This window comes from Eretmochelys imbricata, chromosome 1, assembly GCF_965152235.1.
Source record: "Eretmochelys imbricata isolate rEreImb1 chromosome 1, rEreImb1.hap1, whole genome shotgun sequence".
NCBI classification, from domain to species: domain Eukaryota; kingdom Metazoa; phylum Chordata; order Testudines; family Cheloniidae; genus Eretmochelys; species Eretmochelys imbricata.
The window spans coordinates 264484283-264511115 of NC_135572.1; the positions used below are offsets into that span (position 1 = coordinate 264484283).

The window sequence follows — 26833 nt, forward strand, 5'->3', positions numbered from 1 at the left end:
AAGACAAATCAAACTCCTGGCAGGGATACAGTAGTCTGGAAAGGTTGAGAGCCACTGATCTAGAGGGCAGTACTGAACCCTCAGTAGTCTATGGTCATCATCTTCATCATCATGTTCCCATTACGCCTCTGATGTTTAGGGCGGCGACGAAGCTCCTCCACTCCTGTCTGTTTCTGGCAAGTCGTTCAATGGTTCCCCAGCTGCGCCCCAGGTTTTTCAGCTCGGCTTCCACAGCTCTTCACCATGTTGTTTTCGGTCGGCCTCATTTTCGCTTGCCTTTAGGTGTCCATCTTATTGCTACTCTGGCGTTGGAATCAGTTTCCATCCGAAGCACATGGCCAATCCGTCTCCAGCGCCTCCTGGCAATGATGGTGCTCATATTCTCTTGACTGCACTGTGTCAATAGATCTTGGTTTCAGATTGTTCTGGGCCAAAAGATACGGAGGATTTTTCTGAGACAGGTTGTATGGAATGAAGATAGTTTGGACATGTCATACTTTGTCATTCCCCCGCATTCTGCACTCTAAAGTAATGTTGAAAGTACACAGCTCTGATAAATCTTGAGTTTGGTTTTGCTTTTGTATGGTAGATGCAGCATATTCTAGATTAAAGCTCCATTCCCACCCCCCTCAGAGAGGAAACTGCAACCACAGACAAATTATGTACCTGTGGTCCCAGTTACTGCCTTTTGCTATTATACTCAATACTAAATTAAGACTTAAGTGAGGCCTTGGTGGAACTTCACTCCTGGGCATCACCCCTGATGGTGGCAATTACCCCAGATGTCTGCAAAATTCTTCTAAAATAACAGAACAGGAAAAGCCTTGCAGAAAGCCTCAGCTAACAGAATGCATTCCAGGCCCTGGGAGGAGCCTGATCTAGATCCAGATCCCAGAATCTCAAGCGCCTCTAGGGGGGATAATTTGATATTCACAACACAGAAATGCGATATAAGATCATTTCTTTAGCTTTTCTGTTAGGATTTTAGCCAAAAATAGAGGGAAGGGAGAGGTTTCAAAACCATCCCCCTCCTCTGCTTTTTAGTAGTATGGGTTTGTCCCATCTTTGCACTAAACAGTATTTTTATTCCAGTTGAGGCAATTATGATCAGGCAAACCAACAAAGCCATAAAGGAAAATAAACAGTACTCGTCTAACCTATGTCCCTGGAAAAAAGCATCCCAATTATCCTGTGCAAAGAATTCTCCCTTGGCAGAGGCAACAGGGACACACACAATCAATCACACTGGTAAGCAAGGGGCGGGGGTGGGGTGGTTAGTCTGCTGTAGAGGAGACTCATCCAAGCAGAAGTCTGAGTCCCACACTTCCTAAGTCACACAGACTGGAAACATCCTGTTCCCACATACCCCAGATTACCAGGAGGTGCTAGTAAACTTGATAGGGTCCCAGTCTCTCAGTGACTGAGCCAGCAGAAGCTTCAAGAGCTTTCTTTGCACTGCCCTATAGGAGGCCCACCTTCAAATCTGGATACCATTCCTCACAAAATAAACTAGGAGCATCTTCCGCAACTCCTGCTGCCTTAACACAATGTTAAGCCACTTGAGCATATCATATCTTTCCCATACAGCTACTCTCCCATTCCAGTCCAGTCCAACAACAGAGCCACTCTGGTAGCGTTCACTAGGTACCATAGGTCTGCACGACAAGGCAGATGACGATGGTACTGGGATCGTTCACAAGCTTCTGCCTAAAAATATGGAGACAGCCCACAAGTGAGAATCCACATTACAAAATGATCAGACAGACTCTTTTTAAGTAAAGCCTAGTGCATACAAGGGTTGCGATAGGTTGAGTCAACATAGCCATAAGTATAGAAATGTGTGTGTATCTGCAAAACTGATACAAAGAGTGGGGGGGAAGTGTTTTGAGAAAATGCATACACACATACAGCTGATGCACATCTTTCAACAGAGCATTTTTCTTGAATTCAGAAGTGACTGTGGTCAAAATGAAATTCACTGGAGAGCAGAGGGCGTTAATGCCCAAAACTCAGCCAAACGGCTTTAATCCCTAAACTGTGGGATTATCTCATGACAGCTACACTCCAGAGTCACCTCAATACCACTGCAAAATGTAGATCAACAGAATGCTTCACTGAACTGGAACTGGTTAGCTCTAATTGCCTCTCTCACTTTACTTTGGGATGCTCTTTTAATCCCTTAGCTGAAATATCTCAGAAGAGGCTTTTTACACACACATAAATGCAGTCAATTAATATTTCATATGGGGAAATTAAATATTAGGTTGCCATGCCACCCAAAGTACTTGCTAATCTCCTCCCAGACCTTTTGCTCTCTTACTTTTACACCCAGTTATACAGGACAGCTCAAACTTTATCAGACTCACCAGTTGACTGAATGACAAAGTCTTGCCTATACTGAGAATTTTCAGCACTTCTCCCACCGTTAGTCCAGCCCCAGTTTGATCCCAGCAGTACTAGCAACAGTGGAATCACTAGTGTATACTAGGCATTTGCATTTTTTCAGCTGTGTCATCTGCACCACATGTACACTAATGTTTTCACTATAATGCTAGACCAACAATGGGAAAATCCTCCATGTAAATACAGCCACAGATAGAGATTGGAGTAAGGCAGGAAGCCAGCATGTCACTCTGGCTTCTTACAATCCTCAAGTGACTAGCGCAGGGGTGGACAAACTACAGCCCACGGGCCAGATTCGGCCTGCCAGCCATTTTAAGCTGGCCCTCGAGCTCCCGCTGGGCAGGATCTGGGACTTGCCCTGCTCTGGCGCTCCAGCCAGGGAGCAGGTTCGGTGGCCGCTCTACACGGTTCCCAGAAGCTGCAGCATGGCCCCCCTCCGGCACTCCAGCTGGGGAGCAGGGTCAGGGGCCGCTCCATGCGGCTCCTGGAAGCCATGGCATGGCCACCCTCTGGCTCCTATGCACTCCAGTGGCCCACTCTGACGCTCCAATGGAGAAGGGACATGCTGCTGCTTCTGGGAGCCACTTGAGGTAAACGCTGTCTGAAGCCTGCACCCCTGAGCCTCTCCCCACGCCCCAACTCCCTGCCCCAGCCCTGATTTCCCTCCCGCTCTCCGAACCCCTCATACCCAGTCCCACCACAGACCCCGCACCTCCAGCCAGAGCCCTCCCTCCCCTCCCCCAGCACCGGAGGGCCCCCCCCATCACACCCTGAACTCATTTCTGGCCCCACCCCAGAGCCCACACCCCCAACCAGAGCCCTCATACCCTCCCACACCCCAACCCCAATTCTGTGAGCATTCATGGCCCACCATATAATTTCTATTCCCAGATGTGGCCCTCGGGCCAAAAAGTTTGCCAACCCCTAGACTAGTGCCTCCTTCTCAACAACAACTATAAAAACTGTGAACTCAAGTATATTGTGAAATGGAGATTCTGCAAATGAAACCACTGGAAATAACAGAGTAGCACTCACAGGGGAAGCCTGGAAGGCCAGCATCCTGGTCGCATTGTGCTACCCTGGTTATGAACCTCATTGGCTAAGTGGGCAATAAAGTTTTCAAAATGACCACAGTGATCCCAGGATTTCTATAAAATGCAAACATCCAGCTGTTTCTAATTGGAAATATTATAAACTAATTGTTCATAGAGCACCCAACCATATATGGAAAGAAAACAGCCCCCAGAAGAACCAGACCTTGATTTAGCTTCTAGACTTGCAATTCCAGCTATCACCTTTAAACATACACCTCTAAAATCCAGATAAATAATGACATACTCTCTTGGTGTTCTACTGCATCAATCTGATTTGTGGGGGTGGGAATTTCCTATCTTCCTGAATGAGGAGGGAAAGAGCCAGCTATAAAGAGCTCCCGGCTTCTCTACTGGTCACAGCCTTCAGTCTATTCCCAAAGGTTCCCTTTAAACTTGGGGAAGAATATATAAAACCGTCCCAGGTTTCACCTATGAGGCAACTATTTAAGCTCATACCAAAGTGGACACAAGAACAAATGGATATAAACCAGCCATCGGGAAGTTCAGACTTGAAATTAGAAGATTTCTAACCATCAGAGGAGTGAAGTTCTAGAACAGCCTTCCAAGGAAAGCAGTGGGAGAAAAAGACCTATCTGGCTTCAAGATTAAACTCGATAAGTTTATGGAGGAGATGGTATGATGGGATAACATGATTTTGGCAATTAATTGATCTTTAACTATTCATGGGAAATAGGCCCAATGACCTGTAATAGGATGTTAGATGGGGTGGGATCCGAGTTACTACAGAGAATTCTTTCCTTGGTATCTGGCTGGTGAATCTTGCCCATATGCTCAGAGTTCAGCTGATCACCATATTTGGGGTCGGAAAGAAATTTTCCTCCAGGGCAGATTGGAAGAAGCCCTGGGGGTTTTTCGCCTTCCTCTGTAGCATGGGGCACGGGTAACTTGCTGGAGGATTCTCTGCACCTTGAAGTCTTTAAACCATGATTTGAGGACTTCAATAGCTCAGACATAGGTGAGAGGTTGATTGCAGAAGTGGGTGGGTAGAGATTCTGTGGCCTGCATTGTGCAGGAGGTCAGACTAGATGATCATAATGATCCCTTCTGACCTTAATATCTATGAATCTATGAAACTGTAACATCCATACAGAGATTCTAAAAAAACCCAGAGAACAAAAGTCAACAGAGAAATAATTATGAACCAGAGGAATTATTATGCACCTCCACATCAGCATGAATATGACTGTCCACATCCAAAACCTTCTGCAAACCCACAGTCTCCCAGTTAAACTCCCTCGACATCCCTCATTGAATCTCAGACAGGGGTTATTACAGAAAATGACAGGTTTCAGAGTAACAGCCGTGTTAGTCTGTATTCGCAAAAAGAAAAGGAGTACTTGTGGCACCTTAGAGACTAACCAGTTTATTTGAGCATGAGCTTTCGTGAGCTACAGCTCACTTCATCAGATGTATCTGATGAATTGAGCTGTAGCTCACGAAAGCTCATGCTCAAATAAACTGGTTAGTCTCTAAGGTGCCACAAGTACTCCTTTTCTTTTTACAGAAAATGAAACTCAGTTCTATCGTAGAATATTCTACATTCCTGGTATTCCTCATACAGAGATGGCCACTGACTAAGTGACAAAAAGGAGGAAAGTCCAACCCCAGTGTGCACCTTCTATAGCATCTCCTTAAACCATCTGCTCCTCTTTGTAGGAGTTAAGAGGACCTGGTAACCAGCCAGTTTCCCAGGAATGAACCCATACCATAAAAGGGTGGATCAACCTGACTCTTCCTACCTATTACAGTCCCAGTCAACTTTTCTCCTTCAGAATCCAACCCAGTCTTTGGAAATTTGTTACCAGAGATGCAAGAATGGCAAGAAGGAGAAAAAGCATCATTAGCATTGAAAATATCAGTGGCCTGCTTAGCACACACCTTACTTAAAGATCCATTAACGCCCAGTTAGATTTATAGCTGACAAGAGGCAATTCCTTTCACGTGCCGCAGAGAGATACAGAATGCACGTGACATATGGGTCGTTTCCAAAAGAAATGTGCTGTAAAATAAAGTCTCCAGCCAGACTTTAGTAACAGATTCATAGTACCCCCACCGGTACCAGGTTCCTCACCCACAGAAGCAAAAATATTTTAATTCACAAAACAAGGCATGTCCAGATAGAAAGTTTCCCCCAGATTAATTGGAAAACACAAAAGGGTGGCATGGGTGAGTAATTCAGCCCCTTCACAGGCCAATCAGAAGAGAAGCACTTGGACATTTTCTCCAGCGGTGGCCAAGAACCTATGCATCCCACTCAGCTGGCATCCCTTTAATGCCACAATGAAGAGGGCATGGAGGACATGTCCAACCCAATGTTTTCCATGCTAATGATGTTTTTCAATTCCATTCTTCTCCCCACATTTTCTCCTAGAGAAGGAGAAAGAGTGCACACTTCCCAGTTCAATGCCCCATTTCTCTCCTCCACCCCAGCACAAAAGTAAAAGATGTGCTTGTCTCAGTGGCACTCTTCCTTCCATCAGAACAACAGGCAACCTCTTGGAAAAGTAGTGGACCAAGGTGTTTCAAAGGCAACTTCAGAGGGACTGGTACTCAAGTGAATCAATGAATCACTTCTTCAGAACGGCAAAAGCCCCAGAAAAAGAGTTACATTCTTATACCACAGTATTTAAATGGTTAATAGACGATGCAACAATGCACTTGGGACTCTGTTTAAAAAGTTTGCAAACGCATCCAAGCCCTCCCAGAACACATTACTGGTCCAGTATAGCAGATTTGCCACTTACAGGCCACAGGGAGTTTGACAGAAGTAGCTTATGTTGGACCTTCTGCTGTGGCTAATTCTTTCCCCCTCCCACAGCCTGATTAACAGAAATATGTCCCAGATTCAGATACCAGCTATGATCCGATTTGTCCCAATCCCAGCTCAAGCAGCTTTACACCACCCTACTAACAAGATCAGCACCGGCCAAACAGGGCTTATCCAGGCTGATCAGAGATGGATTAGATAATGAAACCCTAACTGTATAAGCGGTCTGCTAGTGCCAGGGTTGAAAGAGAGTGAAGAATAAGAAACTCAACATACTTAGGGGTTACATTAGCACCTAATGCACACTTTGTCCCCAGTATTAGCCTCTCAATATCCAGTTACTATCTTGAGTCTCTCTTTGTGACCTAGTTTTTCAATTCTATATACACAGACAAAAAAGCATCGTTAAGTTTATGGAAGAGTTAAGATTTTTCAGTAATTGGGAGTTGATTTATTACAACATTACGTTCTTCTTCCTTATTCACTGTCTACCTAATGGTGACATTAATACATAATGCTCTAGCATAAAGGAAACTGATAGATATGACAGTTCAGGACTCCTTCACAACCTTCACAAGCTCTACAGGCACAGAGTCTCAACGTTTTGAAGACAGCAGCTGCTAAGCTTAGTACCTCTCGAATATTAACTAGAGAATGTAAAAGACCCGCAGGAGCCACAACATAAGGTCACTGGCTTCAGATTATAGCTTCCATAAAACCTCTGATACTTACAGATCCGATATATGTGCAATTCACAATTCATAATTTCTGCAAGCATCATACCTAATTTATACATGGAGGATTTGCTAAAAAATTAGTGATTTCAAAGATTAAAAGTGTCTGGGCACTCTTTCTCATGATGGAAAATCAAGTATTAAGTTTTTATATTAAGGCATTGTAGTTATAAGGATAAATTTCCAAAACATTAAGAACCATCAATTTTTCTAAAAACAATAACGCAAAACTTACTTGTCTGATTAGCCTCAAACTTTCTACTGGCCCAGTCCCAACTACCAAAAAAACCTTCCAAAAAATAAACAAACCACTCTCCTCTGGCCTAAAAATAACCATGTGAAACTTCAGACCAAGGGGACTTTAACTGTAATTTTTTTCCTGTGTTGCTAGAATTGTATGTCTGCCTACATTACCAGTATGGAAAACATTCATATCTATTATTATTTAATATTTTTATTGTGGTAGCACTTAAAGGCCTCAATAAGGGAATAAGGTCCTATTACAATAGGCACTGTACACACACAACAAAAATACATTCCCTGCACAAATTTAAGTGGGTCTTTTTCTACACAAAAGTTGCACCAGTTCAATTTAAAACCTGAGTTTATTTAATTTAGTTAATCAGAGCAAACTCCTGTGTGAACAAACATATTGGTAAACTAACTGTAAACCAAATTAGCCACCATTATTTAACCAAACCAGTGCATCTCATATATGTACACGAGACCAATGACATATGCCCTGGCTTTCAACTCCTAAAAGCTAGAAGAAGTTCATATCAGACTGTTCACGTATTCATTCATAATTACCAAGCTACATGCAACATACAAGGTTCCCTTCTATTCTGAGCAGCTTTTCTAGTGCACTCACGCATAGTGTTCACCCTTCAAGACCTCTATACCAGGTAAAATATCATTGCAACCAGGGAGAAAGAGGTAAGTGTGTGCTTCCTGGCAGCCCCTGGAGGAGCAGGGGGCATTTCAAATTGAATGTGTGATGTTCCAAATCAAGTTCAGTTGATATAATGGTGTAAGAAAGGAGGGATATGAGGGAAAACAGGGGGTGTGAATGACGAGACAGAGAGAGATAACGAGGGTAGGGCCAGACACACAGGAGATCTCCAAACAAATACTTCCTGCTGCAAGGTAGTTTAAAAAAAAAAAAAAAAAAGCCTCCAGCATCCAATCTGGAAATAACCATAAAATAAAAGTGAAGAAAAACCTGTATTGGCACTTGGGAAGTGCTCAGGAGAGAAACATGTTATCTCCCTTCAGAGACTATTAACAAAAACCACAAACCCAAGCAGGAATGAGAGCAGAAAAAAATATGATGAATAAATCAGGTTGTTTTCAAAGAGCTCCAACACATCCAGTGCAAGAAACAGCAGCAAGAAGCACTGAGACCACCCGCTTACTTCTCTAGCAGAAACGCATTGTGTAAAATATCTCCAGAGAGAAAATAAAAACACTCCAAACAAAAAGAAAAGGAGTACTTGTGGCACCTTAGAGACTAACCAAAGCTTATACTCAAATAAATTGGTTAGTCTCTAAGGTACCACAAGTACTACTTTTCTTTTTGCGAATACAGACTAACATGGCTGTTACTCTGAAACTCCAAACAAATACATCTGAAAAAGGAGAGAACATTTCATTAATGATAATCAAAACAAAAAGGGGCAAGAAGATAGAAGAATCTTTCATGTGCTGACATGTCTGCCTTCAAACTCTAATAATAAGAGGTAGCGCTCCTTTTGCCAATCTTGGGAACAACCCACATAGGATGGTCTTTTGTTTATCAGCTGCACCTCCAATTAGTCATTATTTACAAACACATAAGAGCAAGATATGACTAAGTGTCATTGATTATTAGAAATACACATGCACGATGGCAGAACCATTTGCCTTTGCCACTCCTGTCTGTAGCATCTCCCAGGGCAGCGCTGCCATTACACAGTATACAGAAGCTACAGTCAGAGGGAGATATCCAGCCATGTGGGAACGAAAGGTCCAGTGAAGAACAAACAGCAACAAGACTGTCCCCAGGAGAAATGTACCCTTGATAAATTAAAATAGTTCATTGTGATGACGTGCCCATGTGAATTCATAAACTCATGCCCACCTATATCTATGGAGAACAGGCTCTAAGATTACAGACCAGATCCTCCTTGTTCCTTCATGTTATCCAAGACACCTCTGCACCATACACTGAATACTCCAACCCCAAAATCCCTCTTCCAATCCTGTAAACTAGCACTGAACTCTTATTTTCTATATTCTCCCATTCATTAAAAACTGGAAAAAGCAGAACAAACAGCAACAACAACAAAAGTAGTAAATGAAGTCCACAATCAGCAGCTGTCACCAATCTGAGGCACCCAAGATAGAAACAAGCATCCAGTGACTCAGTGCAACAAACATAGTGATTTGGCAAAAGAAAATATGTTAAAGGAGGGCAGCCCCCACACTGGATGCCAACAATTCTACAACGTTCTTTGCAGTTTTAGATATTACTACACCTTTAACATAGGAAAAGTCAGTACTTAAAAATCAAACTATGGGACGGAATGGCATATTTTTAAGGTTGTGTTATTTTTTTAATAAATAGGCATCTGGAACAGTAAAAGAGATCAACTTGAAAATATCAGGTCTGAAAACCCTATACATTCTCTTGTTATAATAATAATCTGAGGTATTATTTAATAAATAGATTAACAAAAATATGTATCTATTTTGTTTACATTGTGCATTTGAAATCACTTTGCATCTAGTCAGTTTCACAATTTCTCTTGTATAGCCCCCTCAGTTTCTTCATTGTTGAGGAGACCCTTACAAACATCAACGGAACCGGGGGAAACAACCAACCAAACAAAAAACTGTATAATTTGTTTTTAAAAGGAATTTAAAAAAAATAAGTCCATTTATTTAAGAGAGCACTAGCAAAAACAACAGTTTGAAAAGTAAGTGTCCCTTTAATCGAAACACTGAAATCCTTAGGGCCACACTCCAGAACCAGCACTGTATTATTCTCCATTAGAAACAGTAACTTTTTGGATTCTGTTCGGCACTGGGACAAGGAAGGGCGAAAACCCCTCTCGGAAAACTGGCTTCATTTCTGCTGTAGGGGCCATGAAGCTGCGGGTGGGGAATTGACCCACGACCCAAATCAATCCCACGACCCAAATCAATCCCACATCCCCCGTCAATCTCATTCCCCTACCTGCCCAGGGCCACCCCATGGCCCCCTGCTCCGGAGAGCGTCCCATCCCTGCCCAGGCCGGCGCCCTGCTCCTCCAGCACCGGCTTCCTCCTTCCCGCAGCCTACCTGGCTGGCTGCTTTCCCCCAGCTCTCCCGAGCCGCTCCCCGCGGCCATCGGCCTGGCCGGCTGCCCCCACAGGATCTGGTCCCGATCCCGCCACTCCTCCGATGCAAGGGTCTCGCTGACCCACACAACCCAGTTACGGGTCCCCGAGCTGGCGGGCGCCCCCCGGAGCCTGCACCAACCCTCCTCCCGCTCCGGCTCCGCCTGCCGGCCCCCCAGCGCAGCCTGCCCGGGCCCCGCTACCTGCATGCCGCCGCCGCCCGCCTCCGCCTCTGTCCTCAGCCGCTTGCAGAGGCCGGTCTCGGCGCCGTCCCCTCCGGGCATGGGCTGCTCCAGCTCCGGCTCCCGCTTCACGCCCCGGGGGGCTCCGCCGCCGGGGAGAAGCTGCTGCTGCTGCTGGGCCTGGGTCCCCTCCGCCATCCGAGCCGGACCCCCCGGCCGCCCCGCGTCCCCTGCGGGAGCCGCCGCAGCCGCGCACGGGCGATAGGGTCCCCGCTTGTCGCGCTAGCCCGGTGGCGCTGCGGGCCCGGCGCAGCCGGGGCAAGGGTCAGGCAACGGGCTCCGGGCGCTCAGGAGCAGCGGGGTCCGTCCCGCGGCAGCCGCTCTGCCGAGCTACTCAGGCACTGACTCGGGCCAGCCACTGGGGAGGGGGCGGGGGCGGCGGCGGCGGCGGCGGGAGCAGCAGCCGGGGAGGGGAGGGGCCGGAGCCCCTCGGCTCTCTCCGGAAACGCCGGCTCGGGAGCCGAGGCGACACGACCCCCGCTCGGCAACCTTCGGGAAGGGAGGGGCGGGGCCTCGGCAACCTTCGGGAATGGGGGCGGGGCCACACACGGGGCAGGGGGTACTTCGAGCCCGGCTGCCTAGAGGGCGGGGCGGGGCAGTGGGAACCTGGGCCAGCTCTGTGGCCCCAGGGGCGGGGTCTTCTCTGCCCCATTAGGTTGCCTGGCTCCAGTCCAGCACCGGCGCGCTCCGCCGCTGCTTTGTGTCATGCTCCCTGCACCCCACTCAGCTCTTGGGCCCGGGAGGGCGGAGGGGGGTCCGTGCCTGCCTGCCTGGGGGTAGTTTTCAAGGTGTGTTGCCTTTTAACCTCCTGGCATGTGTGCATGCTCTCAGGTTATGAGAAACAGGAGCCCCCCACATGGGCCTAGCTTATTATTCACTCATATGTGTATCCCCCATTGTTTGTCTCCTGGCTGGACTACAGAGTCCCCATCTTTTCAGTCTCTCTTCATACATAAATCTGTCCAGGTCTCTACTCATTTTCACTGCCTGGCTCGGAAATATCTCCCTTTCTGCTACATCTGTTTGAAGTAGGATGACCAAAAGTGAACACAGCACCTTAGGTGAGGGCAAACTCTCAATTTACATAATAGCATGAAAATTGGGGCTGTAAATTAACCACCGTTATCTGAAGTGAAACAAATTAACTAGATTTTTAAAAGTTGCAATTAATCACAGTTTTAATTGCACTGTTAAACAATAATAGAATACCAATTTGCATTTATTATAAATATTTCAGGTTTTTCTACCTTCTTATATCTACTGATTTCAGTTACAACACAGGATAAAAGTGTACAGTGCTCCTTATATTTATAGTTTTATTATAAATATTTACACTGTAAAAAAGAAAAAATTGTATTTCAATTCACCTCATACAGGTACTGGAAGGAGTGCAATCTCTATCGTGAAAGTGCAATTTACAAATGTAGAAATATTTTTTACATAACTGCACTCAGAAACAAAACAGTGTAAAACTTTAGCGCTTACAAGTCCACTCAGTCCTACTTCTTGTTCAGCCAATCACTAAGCCAAACAAGTTTGTTTACATTTACGGCAGATATTGTAAATAAGAAGCAGACACCATTATCACCTGAAATCAAATCAATATATTTGAAAATGTAAAAAAAAAAATCAAAAAGAATATCAAATTAAATTTGATATTATTGTTTAACTGTGTAATTAAAACTGTGATCAATAGTGACTTTTTTAACCTCACAATTAATTGTGATTATTCTTTTAATTGTTTGACAGCCCTAATTGAAATATTTTCAGGCCTGTTCTTTATATGATACGACTTTACTTGTTTTTCTGTCCACTGCAACACATTATGAAGAGGTTTTTGCTGACTATTCATAATGACCAGATCATCTTCCCATGTGATTTAACAGTTGACTTAAAACCCAGCAACGTGTATGAGTAATTCAAATCATTCCTTCAAATTTGCTTCTCCTGGCATTTCTTAACATTTAATTTCATTTACCACTGGGCTCCCACTCACCTGTCTTTGTTAGGTACATCTGGAGTTTGTTATTCTTATCTAGTCTTGACTAGGTAGTCCTGAATAAATAATTTTACAATCAGGTGCAACATTTGCCACCTCACTGTTCATCTCCTTTTCCAGATAATTAACAAACATTGAACCTAGAAAGAAATCTAAACGTGTACCAGTGTTAATCATTCGTCATCTTGAAAACTGACCATTTTTTTCTACTCTGTTAGCTGTTGCTTCAGGCTTGTTGACACAGGAAAGTTTTATCAGTTATATTGGTATAATTTTACCAGTACACTTATATCAGTATAATTATACCAGCACAACTCCATGTGTGGACACTCTTATTCCAGTTTGAGAGTGGCTTTTTCTGGTTTATCTTAAAACCCTTTCTAAAATGACATAAGCTAAATTGGAAAAAAGGCACTGTTAGGCCTGGTCTACACTTAAAACTTCTATCAATCTAGCTACAGTACATAGCTCAGGACTGTGACAAATTTCATGCCCCGTGCAATGTAGTCAGGACAACCAAATGTTCATTGTAGATGCAGCTTGAATTCTTCCGTCAACGTAGCTCCCAACTCCCAGAGAGATGCATTAACTACATCTATACTACTATACATCTATACTATACTACTCCTTAATGTACTATATACATTAACTACATCTATACTATAGGCATATCCTTACACTGGAATAAGCGTGTCCATACAGGGATTTATACTAGAATAACTGTATTGGTTTTAGAGTAGCAGCCATGTTAGTCTGTATTCGCAAAAAGAAAAGGAGGACTTGTGGCACCTTAGAGACTAACCAATGTATCTGAGCATAAGCTTTCGTGAGCTACATGCATCCGATGAAGTGAGCTGTAGCTCATGAAAGCTTATGCTCAGATACATTGGTTTGTCTCTAAGGTGCCACAAGTCCTCCTTTTCTTTTTTGTGTATTGGTTTTAAATCTCATTTTAGCGTTTACCCGTATAACTTTCCAGTGTGGATTAGTCCATAGGCCTTGTCTACATGAGAGTGGGTTGTTTTTTTAAAAACTGGGTGAGGCCAGAGCTTCCCACCCATTCTATATGCTATTTGATAAATTGTCAGATTGATACCAGTGGAAACCATGGAATTATTTACCCTTTCTTTTGTTTCAGTATCTGAATTTGTTGCAGAGGAATGTATAGTTTTGGTACTGGAATAGGTCATTGGTTCATCTGGCTGGGCATCCCACCTCTGACAGTGACCACTCACTGATGCTTCAGAGGAAGGGGGAAAAAAAAAAACCCTATAATGGACCTAGCCAAGAGTGCACGTGGGTTTGAGAAGAAGTCTTTCTTGACTCCCCAGATATCAGTTTATGCCCTGAAGCCTGAGAATTGATTATCCTATCTCAGCATCTCTCTACAACTGTTACTATTGATCTTCATGAAATTATCCAGCCATTGGCTTCTGAATTCCAACACTTGACTCCAGCCCTCCCATGCGCAACACTTTCCCTGATCCAGAAATTGTTTTCAAGGTCAAGTTAAACAATAATTTCAACTAATATATTTTTGTTGTGATGTCCCAGTTTGTGAGGACATGGTAGTCTCTGTATTCAATAGCAGTAAACCTACATGGAATAGCGTGTACCCAAAGGAATCTTAGATGCAGTTTCTGGCTGCCAGCATGCCAAGGGTAACTGCTTGGCCCAGTGGTCTTGATTAGATTCCACATGAAAAGGCATGTCGAGGAAGATTCAACTAAAGTGTTCGATAAAAGCCTTCTGATATAGGCCAGGAATGGAGACTCTAATCAGTGGCCCACTACCCCATTCAGAGAAAAACACACAAACTCTACCTTCATCCTACTTTTATGCACCATTCACAACCAATTTTAAAGAGATCTTCCCGATGAAGAATCCATGTAAGGACGTTCCACCAGGGAGCTCTGAAGTAGCAGCAGCTGCAGGACTTAATTGAACAGCCTATCAGCCACTGGATGGCACTGAGGGGAACTTTCCAAAGTGCCCTCAGTTAATGAGCACATGCAGAGCTAAGGCAAGTTACTGTGCTCTATCTAAAAAACTGCCACAGAGCTACCACTAAAGGACACCCTCTGCTGTTAATAATATTTCTATAGCACTTTCCATCCCATAATTTCAAAACCCATGAATTAACCATCACAGCGTGCCTGTGGGGAAGGTACCATTGCCACTTAACCCCATGGTGCTTCAATTTCTCCTTCAGTTAAGTGACATTCCCCCAAGTCACTCAGGAAGTCTGTGGCAGAGCTAAGACCATAACCCAGATCGGTTGACTCTCTGTCACACAATTCAATCTCCTATTTATTGTAGGTAACATGTGAGACTTACCAATACTTCCTCTTCCCCCAGTACTTTCACTACTGCACTTGCATCATAGGAGACAACAGAAATGCCCCTGTCCAACATGTAAAATGCTCAATCACCACAACTTTGCCTTCAAGAAATGAGCAGGTCACTTGTAAGTAAATCATTACACCTGCAAAGGGCTCATGGCAGGCTGGTGTGAAAAAACTCCTCTGCCTGAACATATCCAGTACCTTGTATAGGTTTGCTATCATGTAGCTTTTCTATGCTGGAAGGCTCCACAAGAAAGGGCTAGAAGGAATAAATTCTGGGATTCTACCAGACATGTATCAGAGATTAGACAGCACCAAGACACCAGTGGGGAGTGGCGGGGGAGGGGAGCACAATCTGTGGAAAGGACAAAAACCTGAACTCCACCATACACTGCTTGGAGGATGGGAGTGGGGACACTGACTTTTGGGAGCTCTAAGAAACAGTCCTGAACTGAGACGCTGCTAATAGCAAATGCAAATTCAGTGATCAGTCTTTGATCCCAAGTGTGGAGATCATCAGGCAATAGTTCAAAGCGAGCCTTTCCCCTCCACCACCACAACACTGAAATGTCCTTTTTCCTGTGCTACTTTTGTCACCACACAAGATGTGTCTCCTAATTCAGCCCACCCTTTCCTCAATCTCCTATCTCAGTCCCTGGTGGCATTGTCTCTCTCCTCATTCCCAAGTTCTTAGTGGTTCTGTCGCTCTCCTCAGAAGACCGGTAGGGAAGTAGTGCTTTGAACCACCCTGCTTGTTGCTGCAATTTCTATCCTGCAGGTCAATTAGAAAGTGGAGGATGGACAGCTCTTGGGCCCAGATCCTCAAAAGTTATTTTGGCACCTAACTCCCGTTGAATTCAATGGAGACCTAAATAACTTTGAGGATCTGGGGGTTTGGAGCCTGATGTCTCTCCCTGTGGCAGCAGTAACTGCTACAGGGTTCTCAAGCAATGCTGGGCCAGCTGAGGTGCACTTTATACCCATGCTTTGACCTTTGTAACTGAAATATCCCAATCTGTGCCAGTGCAGCTTCCCTTAGCTAAGCATATGAATAAATGCTTTTTCTTTCTTACTTTAACTATGATTCTTACATCTTTCTTACCTGTTGGTTAAATGCACCCATACTTGGCATTTGATTGCTGATTGGCCTGGACATCCCTGGAGGCTTATAAATTGTACCACTTCAACTATACTGGTGTACTGCTTTCATAGATTCATAGAATATCAGAGTTGGAAGGGACCTCAGGAGGTCATCTAGTCCAACCCCCTGCTCAAAGCAGGACCAATCCCCAATTTTGCCCCAGAACCCCTTGAATGGCCCCCTCAGGGATTGAACTCACAATCTTGGGTTTAGCTGGCCAATGCTCAAACCACTGAGCTATCCCTCTTTCATTATAACTCCTCCCCCCACAGTGTAGATGCAGTTATATCAGTACAATGGTTCCTTGCACCAGTATTGCTTATTTCTGTAATGGAAGGGGAATAAGCTATACTTGCGTAAGGGACCTTTATACTGACTGCATCCACGCTAGGGGCTGTATCGGTATAACTGTCTTAGTAATCCATCTCACATACATACACACCCAAAATAGTTATACCAGTACAAAAAGCGTGCGTAGACCACTCCTGGGAAATGAAAGATCCTCAGGCTAGAGGAAATGGAGTTGACCAGATCGCATGCACTTGAGTTCAAAGCAAAAGGTATCAGGAAAGACTGTGGTAGCTAGCCATGTAGATGCCACAACTGGTGCACTAGTTGGCATAAATTGAACCCTTTCCCATTCAGGGTGCCAGGGAACAGTGCACAATAGACTACCTGATTTTTCCTCACAACAGCTTGTCAAACCTGTAACGGAAGGTCCTGGGGTTTGGGGTCTGTTTTGAGGGGTTGGTAGTTACCAATATTGAGGCAATACTTTTCTAGTTTGGTCCAACCCACTTCCTCTGCCTAAATATGTAAACCAATTATGTTTACATTCTTATTTCTCTGCAGTGCCTTTAAGATGAAACACCTTTTGCCTGACATTCCAAAGTTTATAGTGGCTGGTTTGTTGCAGTGTGCAGAGCTTCTGTTTACATGGACTTCCAGGAATACACAAACCAAACACTGATCCGTATTAGTTATTGTCTGTTTCCAATAATGCCCACAATGCGGTAGGCACTGCATAAATAAAGGCAGGTATGTGCAGAGCTTACACGCTATGATCCAACAATCAAGCAAAAGGAAGGGTACAATATACAAGTAAGATGGTCAAGATGATGGTCGGCCAAGTTATAACAGAACGTATTTGATCATATAATTTTTGTATGATTTAAGACCTCCACACACTCGCTAATTGCAAATCAACCTCGCCTCTATTATTAATTGGCCTATTTCTTGAACTAGTATGTTTTTACCATTTGGTTTACTGAACAGGGTCTTAAAGTGCACCAATATACATACAATGTTGTTCAGATCTCTCTGTCCTAAAGCTGACTTAACTAGCTACAGAACAGCATGGATTTCCTTGGGTGGTGTAGAGCTGCCACAGCCAGAGCTGACAAGAAGGGAGGAAAGAGGGGACAGTTGTTCTGGGCCCCCCCCGCAAAAAAAAAAACCAAACAAACTGTAAAGTTTGTGTAAATAAAGTGAAATGAAAGGGGATGAGGCCTCAACAACCATTATGTACCAGGTCCCCAAATTTCTCTTGACGGGGTTGTCCTCAGCAGTTCCTTCCCTCTCTGCGGCCAGTGCAGGAACATGACCAAGGGAGGTGGTCTGGCTGGGGCATCCCTGCAGCCTGAGGATTCTAGCTGCCACAAAAGCCCCTTCAGGTGGTAGGCAACCGTTGCAGGTTACAGGCATACAATTTGTGCCTGGGGATCAGATTAGCATGAAGTAGCCCCGGTAGCGGGGCAGTGCAAAAGCAGCTTAAAGCCATCTTTCCATGCCCCTCCTCAGCTATGCTAAACCCTCCTCAGCTGCCTGAGAGGTTCTGAGTCTTAATCTGCTCCACACTCTCACACATTTCCATTTACTCTTCACATACTCCTCTGAAACCTATTCAACATTCCAGACCATGCTGTATGCATTATAATGATTTCACCTGTTGGCTATTTAGCAGTCCAGCAATCACTCAATGCAACTACTCACATGAGAAACTTGACTCCTGTGTCTACCTGTTTGCAAGATCGGGCCCTTAGATTGTAGGCTCTCTGTGGCAGGATATCAGTCATCGTTTACACTGAAAGTGCCCTGTGCATTTATAATGCTGCAGAAGAAATGTTATTAGAAGCCGGGGATGGAAGGCACCAAGAAGTACTAGAGATGCGATCTTATCCATTCACAAGTTGATAGGTCGCTTGTACAAAACGTATTTCAAGCTATTTGCAAGTTTTAAATAATTACACACATTTTTAAACAGCTCTCTCCACTCTATACACAGTCACACCCGCCCCTCACCCAAACATATGCTGAAGAACAGGAGCAAAACCCCCAACAACAATTCATGTACAAGTCAAAGATATTCTGGGCAAGGTTTTCAAAGATGAGAAAACTCCATTCTATGTACACAATCACACATGCCTAATTTATTTACATAAATACTATGAATGCACATGAAAATTGGATGTTTGCATGAACACACAGCGAGCTAGGGATGTAGCTGGCAAAGTGTATGCAGAAATCCTTTGGCTGCCAATTCAGCAAGGTACTTAAGCATTTGCCTAACTTTAAGCACATAAGTAGTTGAACTGAAGTCAATGGGATTATTCACATGCTTAAAGTTAGGCATGTGCTTGAATACTTTGCTGAATCAGGTCCGTGATTTGTGTGCGCAGTCATAGTGTTTGTACACAGATGGCAGGCATGCAAAATTGCACGCATCTGTCTTGGAATATGTGGTCGTCTCTGCTGATCATCAGTGCTCTCTTATCTCCAACAGAATGAGATTATTTCAAATGCAATTTACAATCCCCACCACAAAAGTCTGTAACTACCGTTCTCCCTGAATTTATTGAAACTCCAGACACTACATAATCCCCTGTAGGAAATATGAAAGGCTAATGAAATTTTAAAGACACTTCAAACATGCCAGGCTTTCTAGCCCCAATAATGTGTTGCAGATTTCCCCACAGAAAAAAAAAAAGTGGGGGAGGCGGGACCTGCCTGCAGCTCTTCATGGTTCTCTTCAAACCTTGGGATCTCCAGCTGTGGCTGCTGGCAGGGAGGGGCAGCTAAACTAACAGTCTGTAGCAATCGGAAACCCAGTCATATTTAGTCATGTTTTCCAGCCCCTTCTCCTCTCATTTCTTCATGCTGAACAGCCATCTGGAAGCAGATCACAGCTCCATATCCAAACCAAAATCAAAACGTTATCAGAAATCAAAAGAAGATATCTCAGGTCTGTGGAGCTGCTGACAAAACTGTAGTGGAATCTCTGACTGACATGGAATTGGGACACATGCCTTCTGAGGTTATGGGCCAAGTGTACCAGATATCTTTTCTCTGACTCATGATTATTACTGCTATGTACACCCGAGTCCAGCCAGGGACTTGCCTCACACATTGTTATTTCTTTTATTCCAAAACAAAAACTATGCTCAAGTGGAGTTAAGATGAAGTCGACATATCAGTAATTTAAGGTAAAATACATTATGGGGATGTTGCAATAATCCCTCAAACAAGCATTATAAACCCAGGAAATTCACCATGCAGGGTAAACTTGTAAGAAATTTAAATATGTGATTTAGTGATAAAAATAACTCTGCCCTGGAGTGATCAGATAGAATAACCATGTGATTGAGACTGAGGCATTTTAGTGTTTGTGTTCTCAGGATTCAGCTAAACTGATTTTTAAAAGCACAATCAATTTTCAAATGTCCTCCCATTGTGTTGTCACTACAGGTCAGAGTTAAGGTTGTTTGAGCACTTAATAGTGTATTTCTTACTTTAATGGGGTTAGGTTTAAGTTGAACCTTAACACTGAATTTCCTGGGTTTGTAATGCATGGTTCAGGGCATAATGACAACAGCTCTACAATGTATTTCCCCCTAAATTGTGCCAATTTCACGTATAACATAAACCCATACAAATACGAAGAGATACAAAAAAAACCCTGGAGACCTGCTCACTTCACTCACTGTGGCTCATCTCTGCTCCTGGCACCTGGTGGTTTCTTGCTGCTCCCCTCTCCCAGAGACTCTTCTCTCTGGATGGGGCCAACTGCCCTACGGCCCACTTGGGGCCTGTTCCTCATCCCCATAGCAATGGCAGAGTCCCCTTCCCAGTCTATAGGCACCTCTGCCAAGAGAGGGGCTCCTTGGCCTTCTCCCTGAGCTGCCATCCATGACCGAGGGCCTCTCCCTGCTCCTAAGGGGCTTGTCAGAGACTGGTTGCTGTGAGGTCCTCTGTGGTTTTGTGGTTAGCCTGGCAGACTCTTCGCTGGCAAAATCCCTCCTCTTCTCCATGTCATCACCAGTCTCTGGCTCCCTGACCTGTCACATGGGGTCTCCTCTGCCCAGGGAGCCCCTCCCTCAGCCTCGGCTTCTTGGCAGCCTGGTTCCTCCCAGGCATGGCTCCTCCTGCTGCATTTAGCTTGCCATCGCTTTATCTTTGTTTCCTCCCCGTCCCTATTGATATTACAATCGGTGTTTCCAGGGGAGCCACTGCAAGGCCCCTTAGGACGAGGAGAAATAAGAGGCCAGTCACAGGTGCTCACAGCAGTAAGAGCCACCTGGGCACCGATTTACTCCTCAACTGCCAGTGCCTTTTAGAATCTCCCAGAACCATCAGGAGCCACCTGGGGCTCCCTGCCCGGGTTCTGCCCTTTCAAGGATTCTACAATTGACCCTCACCTTCCACAAAAGGGATTATTACAAAGCACAAACTCTCCCGCCTTCCCCTGCCAGCTCACGTTACTACTACTGACTCACTCGTGATCTCTGGCAGCAAGTCAGGCTGTTCATAAACACACACCCTGGCCCCTACTTCCCTCTCAATGGGAGAAACGTCTCTCATTTTAGCCCTGCATGCCTCCAGCCCACACAGATCCTGAGGGCTGGCTCTTTCAGTGCTCTGAAATACATTAGAAACGATGAACCATGAAGTGAGGCTACTGCAATGTCATTTGACTTGAGCATTTCTTGCTGCAAGGAGTTTTCAACCTATTTCAGGGCACGCTTCCTGGGGCTGAGCACACTGCCAGAAAAAGAGGCGCACACGTGCCATCTTTCCTGATCAAATGCTCTAAAGTAGACTCCAGATTTAAGAGGCTCTCTCTTCACAGTCTAGTCCCCGCAAAACAAAGAAGTTAGTTAGCTTGGATATAAGGTAGGTAGAATGCAAATCCCACACAACAATCACTGAAAAGCAAGGAAATCACCAGCTAAGGCAATCTTCATTGACACACCTTAACAATCCTTGCCCAAGCACACACACAGGCTTCTCACATCCACAACAAGCTCCCTTGCACTTCCAACATATAATGTATAATCCTATTCCTCTTCATCAGAGGCAATCACACAGCCTTAACTCCAACCTCCTAGCTTTCCCCATGCAGCTAATACATTCGCATTATCAGTGCACATGTTTCAAGAGAATACATCATAATCTAGCCATGGTCAGAGGTAAGGCTGTGCCTTACTTGGGTGTGACCCAGAAAATGTGATACTCTACTAGACCACATGGCCCCTCCCATCTTGATACATAGTTATTTATCAGTAGACAGTTATCCCCTTCTGCCAGTTTTCATTCCACAGGACATTGTTGCCGTTAGAACCAACTGTAATTAATTTAAAAGTTTTTGAACAACACTAAGATTCTTCACTTAGATCCAAATATTCCATCTATAACTTTCTCTTTGTCCTCGAAAATTGTAATTTAGCAAACAAAGCTCACCAAAAACATTGTCTGACACTTGGGCGTAGACAGCTGGGAACAGGGAGGGGCTGTATCCCCTCCCCCAAAGATTTTATAGGGATTTCCTTAATAACTAATGGAAACACTAAATTTGGGACTGAAATGCATTTCTCACTTCGTTAAACGTGGACACATTTAGTCATGGTACAAAACTACTCAAAGTGATATTCAACAGCTACTACTGTATTATTTTTAACTCTAGCCTCTCCAAATAAAAAAGGTGTCTACGCCCCTGTGACAAGTTTTATAAACCTAAGCCAGACAGAGGTAATGGTGTTCTCTTTCATATTTAGTGTAGTTTTTCCTCCTAATATTTATTCCATTATTTTATATGGGACAGAAGTTAGAATTATGGGGCAAAGCATTACAAAGGGATCTCACAAGACTGGTTAACAGGCACCAAAATTACAGTTGAAAGTCAACGTTGATCAATGCAAAGTAATGCACATTGGAAAATATAATCCCAGCTATACATATAAAATGATGGGGTCTAAATAAGCGGTTACCACTCAAGAAAGATCTTAGAGTCATTGTGGAGAGTTCTCTGAAAACATCCGCTCAATATGCAGTGGCAGTCAAAAAAGTGAACAGAATGTTAGGACCCATTAGGAAAGGGATAGAAAATAAGACAGAAAATATCATAATGCCCTTGTACAAAGCCATGGTACGCCCACACCTTGAATACTGACTGCGTGCATTTCTGGTCATCCCCCCCATCTCGAAAAAGATATATTAGAATTGGAAAAAGTACAGAGAAAGGCAACAAAAATGATTAGGGGTATGGAACAGTTTCCATATGAAGAGAGCACAAAAGAATTGGGACTGTTCAGGTTAGAAAAGAGAAGGCTAAGGGGGGATATGATAGAGGTCTATAAAATCCTGAATAGTGTGGAAAAAGTGACTAAGGAAGTGTTATTTACCCCTCAAAGAACACAAGAACTAGGAGGTCAACCAATGAAATGAATGGGCAGCAGGTTTAAAACAAACATAAGGAAGTATTTCTTCACACAACACACAGCCAACTTGTGGAACTGCCATGGGATATTATGAAGGTGGGGCCAAAAGTATTACTGGGTTAAAAAAAGAACTAGATAAATTCATGGAGAATAGGTCCATCAAGGGCTATTAGCCAAGATAGTCAAGGGTGCAACCCCATGCTCTGCATTTCCCTAAACCTCTGACTTCCAGAATCTGGGACTGAATGACAGAGGATGAATCAGTCAATAATTGCCCTCTTCTCTTCATTCCCTCTGAAGCATATGGCATCAGCAGCTGTTGGGAGACAAGCTACCGCAGAGCCATAAGTAGGCATTTTAGTGCCAGGGGCGAGTAAGCATATTTGTGCCCCCAGAGGCAATGCATGGGGGGCATGTGAGGTCACGTGCCCTCTCCCCCTCCCCCCAGATTTCTGACTTCCATTTAGCACAGAGGTTTTCAAACTGCACCTGGTTCTTGGAGGGGAGAGGCAAGAACACATCAGGGGCACAGCTCAGAGCTCTGCCATCCGCCCTGCCTATGGAGCGCCTGGCCGTGCAGAGGGCTCCCACAGCACAGAGAGTCAGGGGCCCAAGCAGGCAGAGTGGCTCCCACCAGCTTCCAATGCACCAGCTCCTGGTAGGAGGCAATGGTTTTCAAACTGTGGGGCGCCTCACAGTTCGAAAACCTCTGTGCTAAATGGAAGGCAGAAATCTGGGGGAGGTACATGACCCCATATGTCCCCTTCACACCACACCATTTTTCCACCCCTGCAGCTTTACATCCTGGACCTCTGCCCTGATCGCCCCAACCTGATTATGGCCCTGGCCTGCTGGGCGAGATGTGACCCAGTATGGCCATTCTTATGTACCTCCCTGATATGTTTAGATGTTGGTAACACAATAAAAATGACTAGCCATTTATATACTCACCTCTCAGCCAAAACAATGGTTGTTAACCTTCCTTGTGACCAAACTAGATCATAACTCAGCCTGGTACAACCTGTGGGGACAGGGCCTAAACCTGTTATAACTAGAACAAAAAGAAGAGAGCACATTAATGACAACCAGGCTGAAGAAAGGCCTCAGTTAATGCATGATTTTGTTGGTTGAATCTGCTTATAACATTGCTCAGCCCTGCTGCCTGTTTCAGCCACAACTGGATATTTAAGTGCTGTTAGGCCCTCTTTGCACTTGGAATTAGCCCCAATTTCAGCCATTGGCACAGCTGCACCAGTGCAAACCCCAAGTGCAGACAAGGGAAGCAGTAATTTGCACTGGTGGACTACCCAGGTGGCTTTAATCGAGGCTCACTCCAAGTACAGACCAGGCCTAATGCCTTTGTTTGGGAGGGTAAGACTTGTGCATTTTTCCATCCCTTGTATGCAGTTACAACAAGAGGTCTCAAGAGGGCAGTGGTTACCACAATTATTTAATGATTTATACATGACATTTGCAAGCATCAGGTGCTTTAAATAGCTGCAGCTGTTGAGGTAGCCAGTGATGTGCTGGAACCTGGAAGGATTCTAAAGGCTCCTGGAAGCTGCCTTCACAGGGGTTAGAAGGGCAGTTCACCACCAAACTGCGCGCAGGAGGGCAGGGATGTTGACTACAGGGGATGGATTACTCAATAATTGCCCTGCTCAGTTTATTCCCTGTGGGGCACCTGGCACTGGCCACTGTCAGAAGCCAGGATACCGGGCCAAATGGACCTTTAGTCTGACCCACTATGGCCGTTCTTATGGTGACTTCTGTGCTTCTGATTTGCATGCATCCCATGAGGAGACTGCTAAAGAAGAGAGCAGTTTCTGGTCTTCGGAATGGCCTAGATTGCACCAAATGGAAGAGATTTTCTAAACATCTCTCTTCATCCCCCTCTCCATTCAAATAACACAAGCAGGGCAGTCAGCTCTAACACTGTCATTTTTTTCAGGAACAAAGCATAAGCATTTCCAGCAAAGGCACTTAATGTATATGTGCTTGCCAAGGGCTATTTGCTCCTCCCTACCTATTGTAATGAGAGATTTTCAGTGTAAATGGGGAAAATATGAGTCCCTTCCTCAGTCCCTCCCCACAGTAGCCATACTGCTGGTACACAGAGCTTGCCACTGGCAAAAAGGGACCTGGTTTGGGGAACCTCTTGTTAAAATTGGTCTGTTTGTTCCCAACTCCAAAGCACTTCTCTTTTGTACAAATATTTATTAGCTGTTTTAGAAGCTAGAAAGTCCACATAGTGTTAGCAGGAGTTTCCCATTGTAAGATTTTAGGGTCAGAGATCAAATATATGATTGTTATTTATTTGTATGACCGTAATGCTAGAAGCGCTCGTCCCAGACTAGGACCCCATTGTGCTAGGTGTCATACAAAAACAGACCAAAAAGACCAAAGAAATGGCAATTTAAGTAAATACAGTTTTCTTGCTATTCTTTCACTAGCTGATTTTGAAGGGAATCCCTCTTAATTTCAGAAGTCTGGGCTGTTCTAAACTCACAGATGTAAGCTTGGTACATGTGCCACAGGGTGGATGGGTGAGTATGCGGGGTCATTAAGATTTAGAAGAGGTTCGTTCGCTTTGTGAAGTGATAGTTTGTGGAAAGTGGAGTCATCTGTCATTAGTAGAAGTGGGTGGAAAATGGTAATTCTGTTCTGTGGAGGATTAATAGAGATGCCAGATTTGGTTTTGTTGCAGTTTGGTCCCACAGAACATTTTGATTTTGATTGGTTCCACGGTCTCTTTTGATTTTGATGAATCGGCAAATTCTGATGAAAGAATGATTCGTCAACGTTTTTCCCACCAGCCATAGTCATTAGCGCAGCTTGTCTAGCCATGCGGTGGATGCTCCTGGCTTAAAGCCTTTACAACAAGACTGGGTGGCTTTCTGAAAGATATTCTCTAAGTTCCACCCACAAGTTATTGGGCAAGGGGCAAGCAGTTGCTGGGTGTGGGTCTAGGGCCTGTGTTATACAGGAGGTCAGATTAGACGATCTACTGCGGTGGTTCTCAACTAGGGATACATGTATCCCTGGTGGTACACAGAGGTCTTCCAGGGGTCTTCAACTCATCTAGATCAGTTTCTCAATCTGGGGGTTGCGACCCTCCGGGGGGGGTGTCACAGAACAGGTTTAGTGGGGGTTCCACATGCAGGGCTGGCATTAGGGGTTGCAAACAGGACAATTGCCTGGTCCCCATGCCACAGAGGGCCCCGCGAAGCTAAATTACATGCTTCAGACCTGGGCGGCAGGGCTCAGGCTTCAGGGGTACAGTAGTCCGGAAAGGTTGAGAACCACGGATCTAAAGGTCCCTTCTGGCCTTAAGCTCCAAGCAAACAAGGAACCTCCATTGTCGTGAAAGTCAGGCATTCAAGCAGGTTTGCTCCCTGTTCCATAGGTGCCGGAATCTGAGCACATGCTGGTGCTGCTGGCCCCAATTTGTTTATCCTCAGTGCTAGGAAGGTGCTCTGTCTCTTTCTGGTTTTGTGCACATCTAAGGGTATGTCTACACTATGAAATTACCTCAATTTCATAGAGGTCGATTTTTAGAAATGGATTTTATACAGTCAATTGCGTATGTCCCCACTAAGCGCATTAAGTTGGCTGACTGCATCCTCACTACCGTGGCTAGCGTCGACTTACGGAGCGGTGCACTGTGGGTAGCTATCCCACAGTTCCTGCAGTCTCCACCGCCCACTGGAATTCTGGGTTAAGCTTCCAATGCCTGATGGGGCAAAAACATTGTCGCGGGTGGTTTTGGGTACATGTCGTCAGTAGCCCCTCCCTCCATGAAAGCAACTGCAGACAATTGTTTCATGCCTTTTTTCCATGGAGACACCATACCACGGCAAGCATGGAGCCCGCTCAGCTCAGCTCACCGTCACTGCTGCTGTTGTGTCCTGGGTGCTTCTGTCAGCAGACGGTGCAGTAGGACTGCTAACCGTCATCATCCGCTGCAACTCTGCTCTCCTGCTGCCATGAATCCACCCCACAGGTCCTCTCATC

General features: G+C 44.8%; 1 protein-coding gene across 2 annotated transcripts in view; it reads right to left on the reverse strand.

Moving 5' to 3' along the window:
- Positions 1 to 10938, reverse strand: part of RBFOX2 (RNA binding fox-1 homolog 2) — a 249488-nt gene extending 238550 nt beyond the window's left edge. For both annotated transcript variants that reach the window (XM_077829280.1, XM_077829289.1), the window contains exon 1: positions 10583 to 10938. In XM_077829280.1, the coding sequence (XP_077685406.1) occupies positions 10583 to 10759 (177 nt within the window). In that variant the 5' untranslated portion in view covers positions 10760 to 10938. The remainder of the gene's footprint in view (positions 1 to 10582) is intronic.
- Positions 10939 to 26833: the final 15895 nt, after the last annotated feature.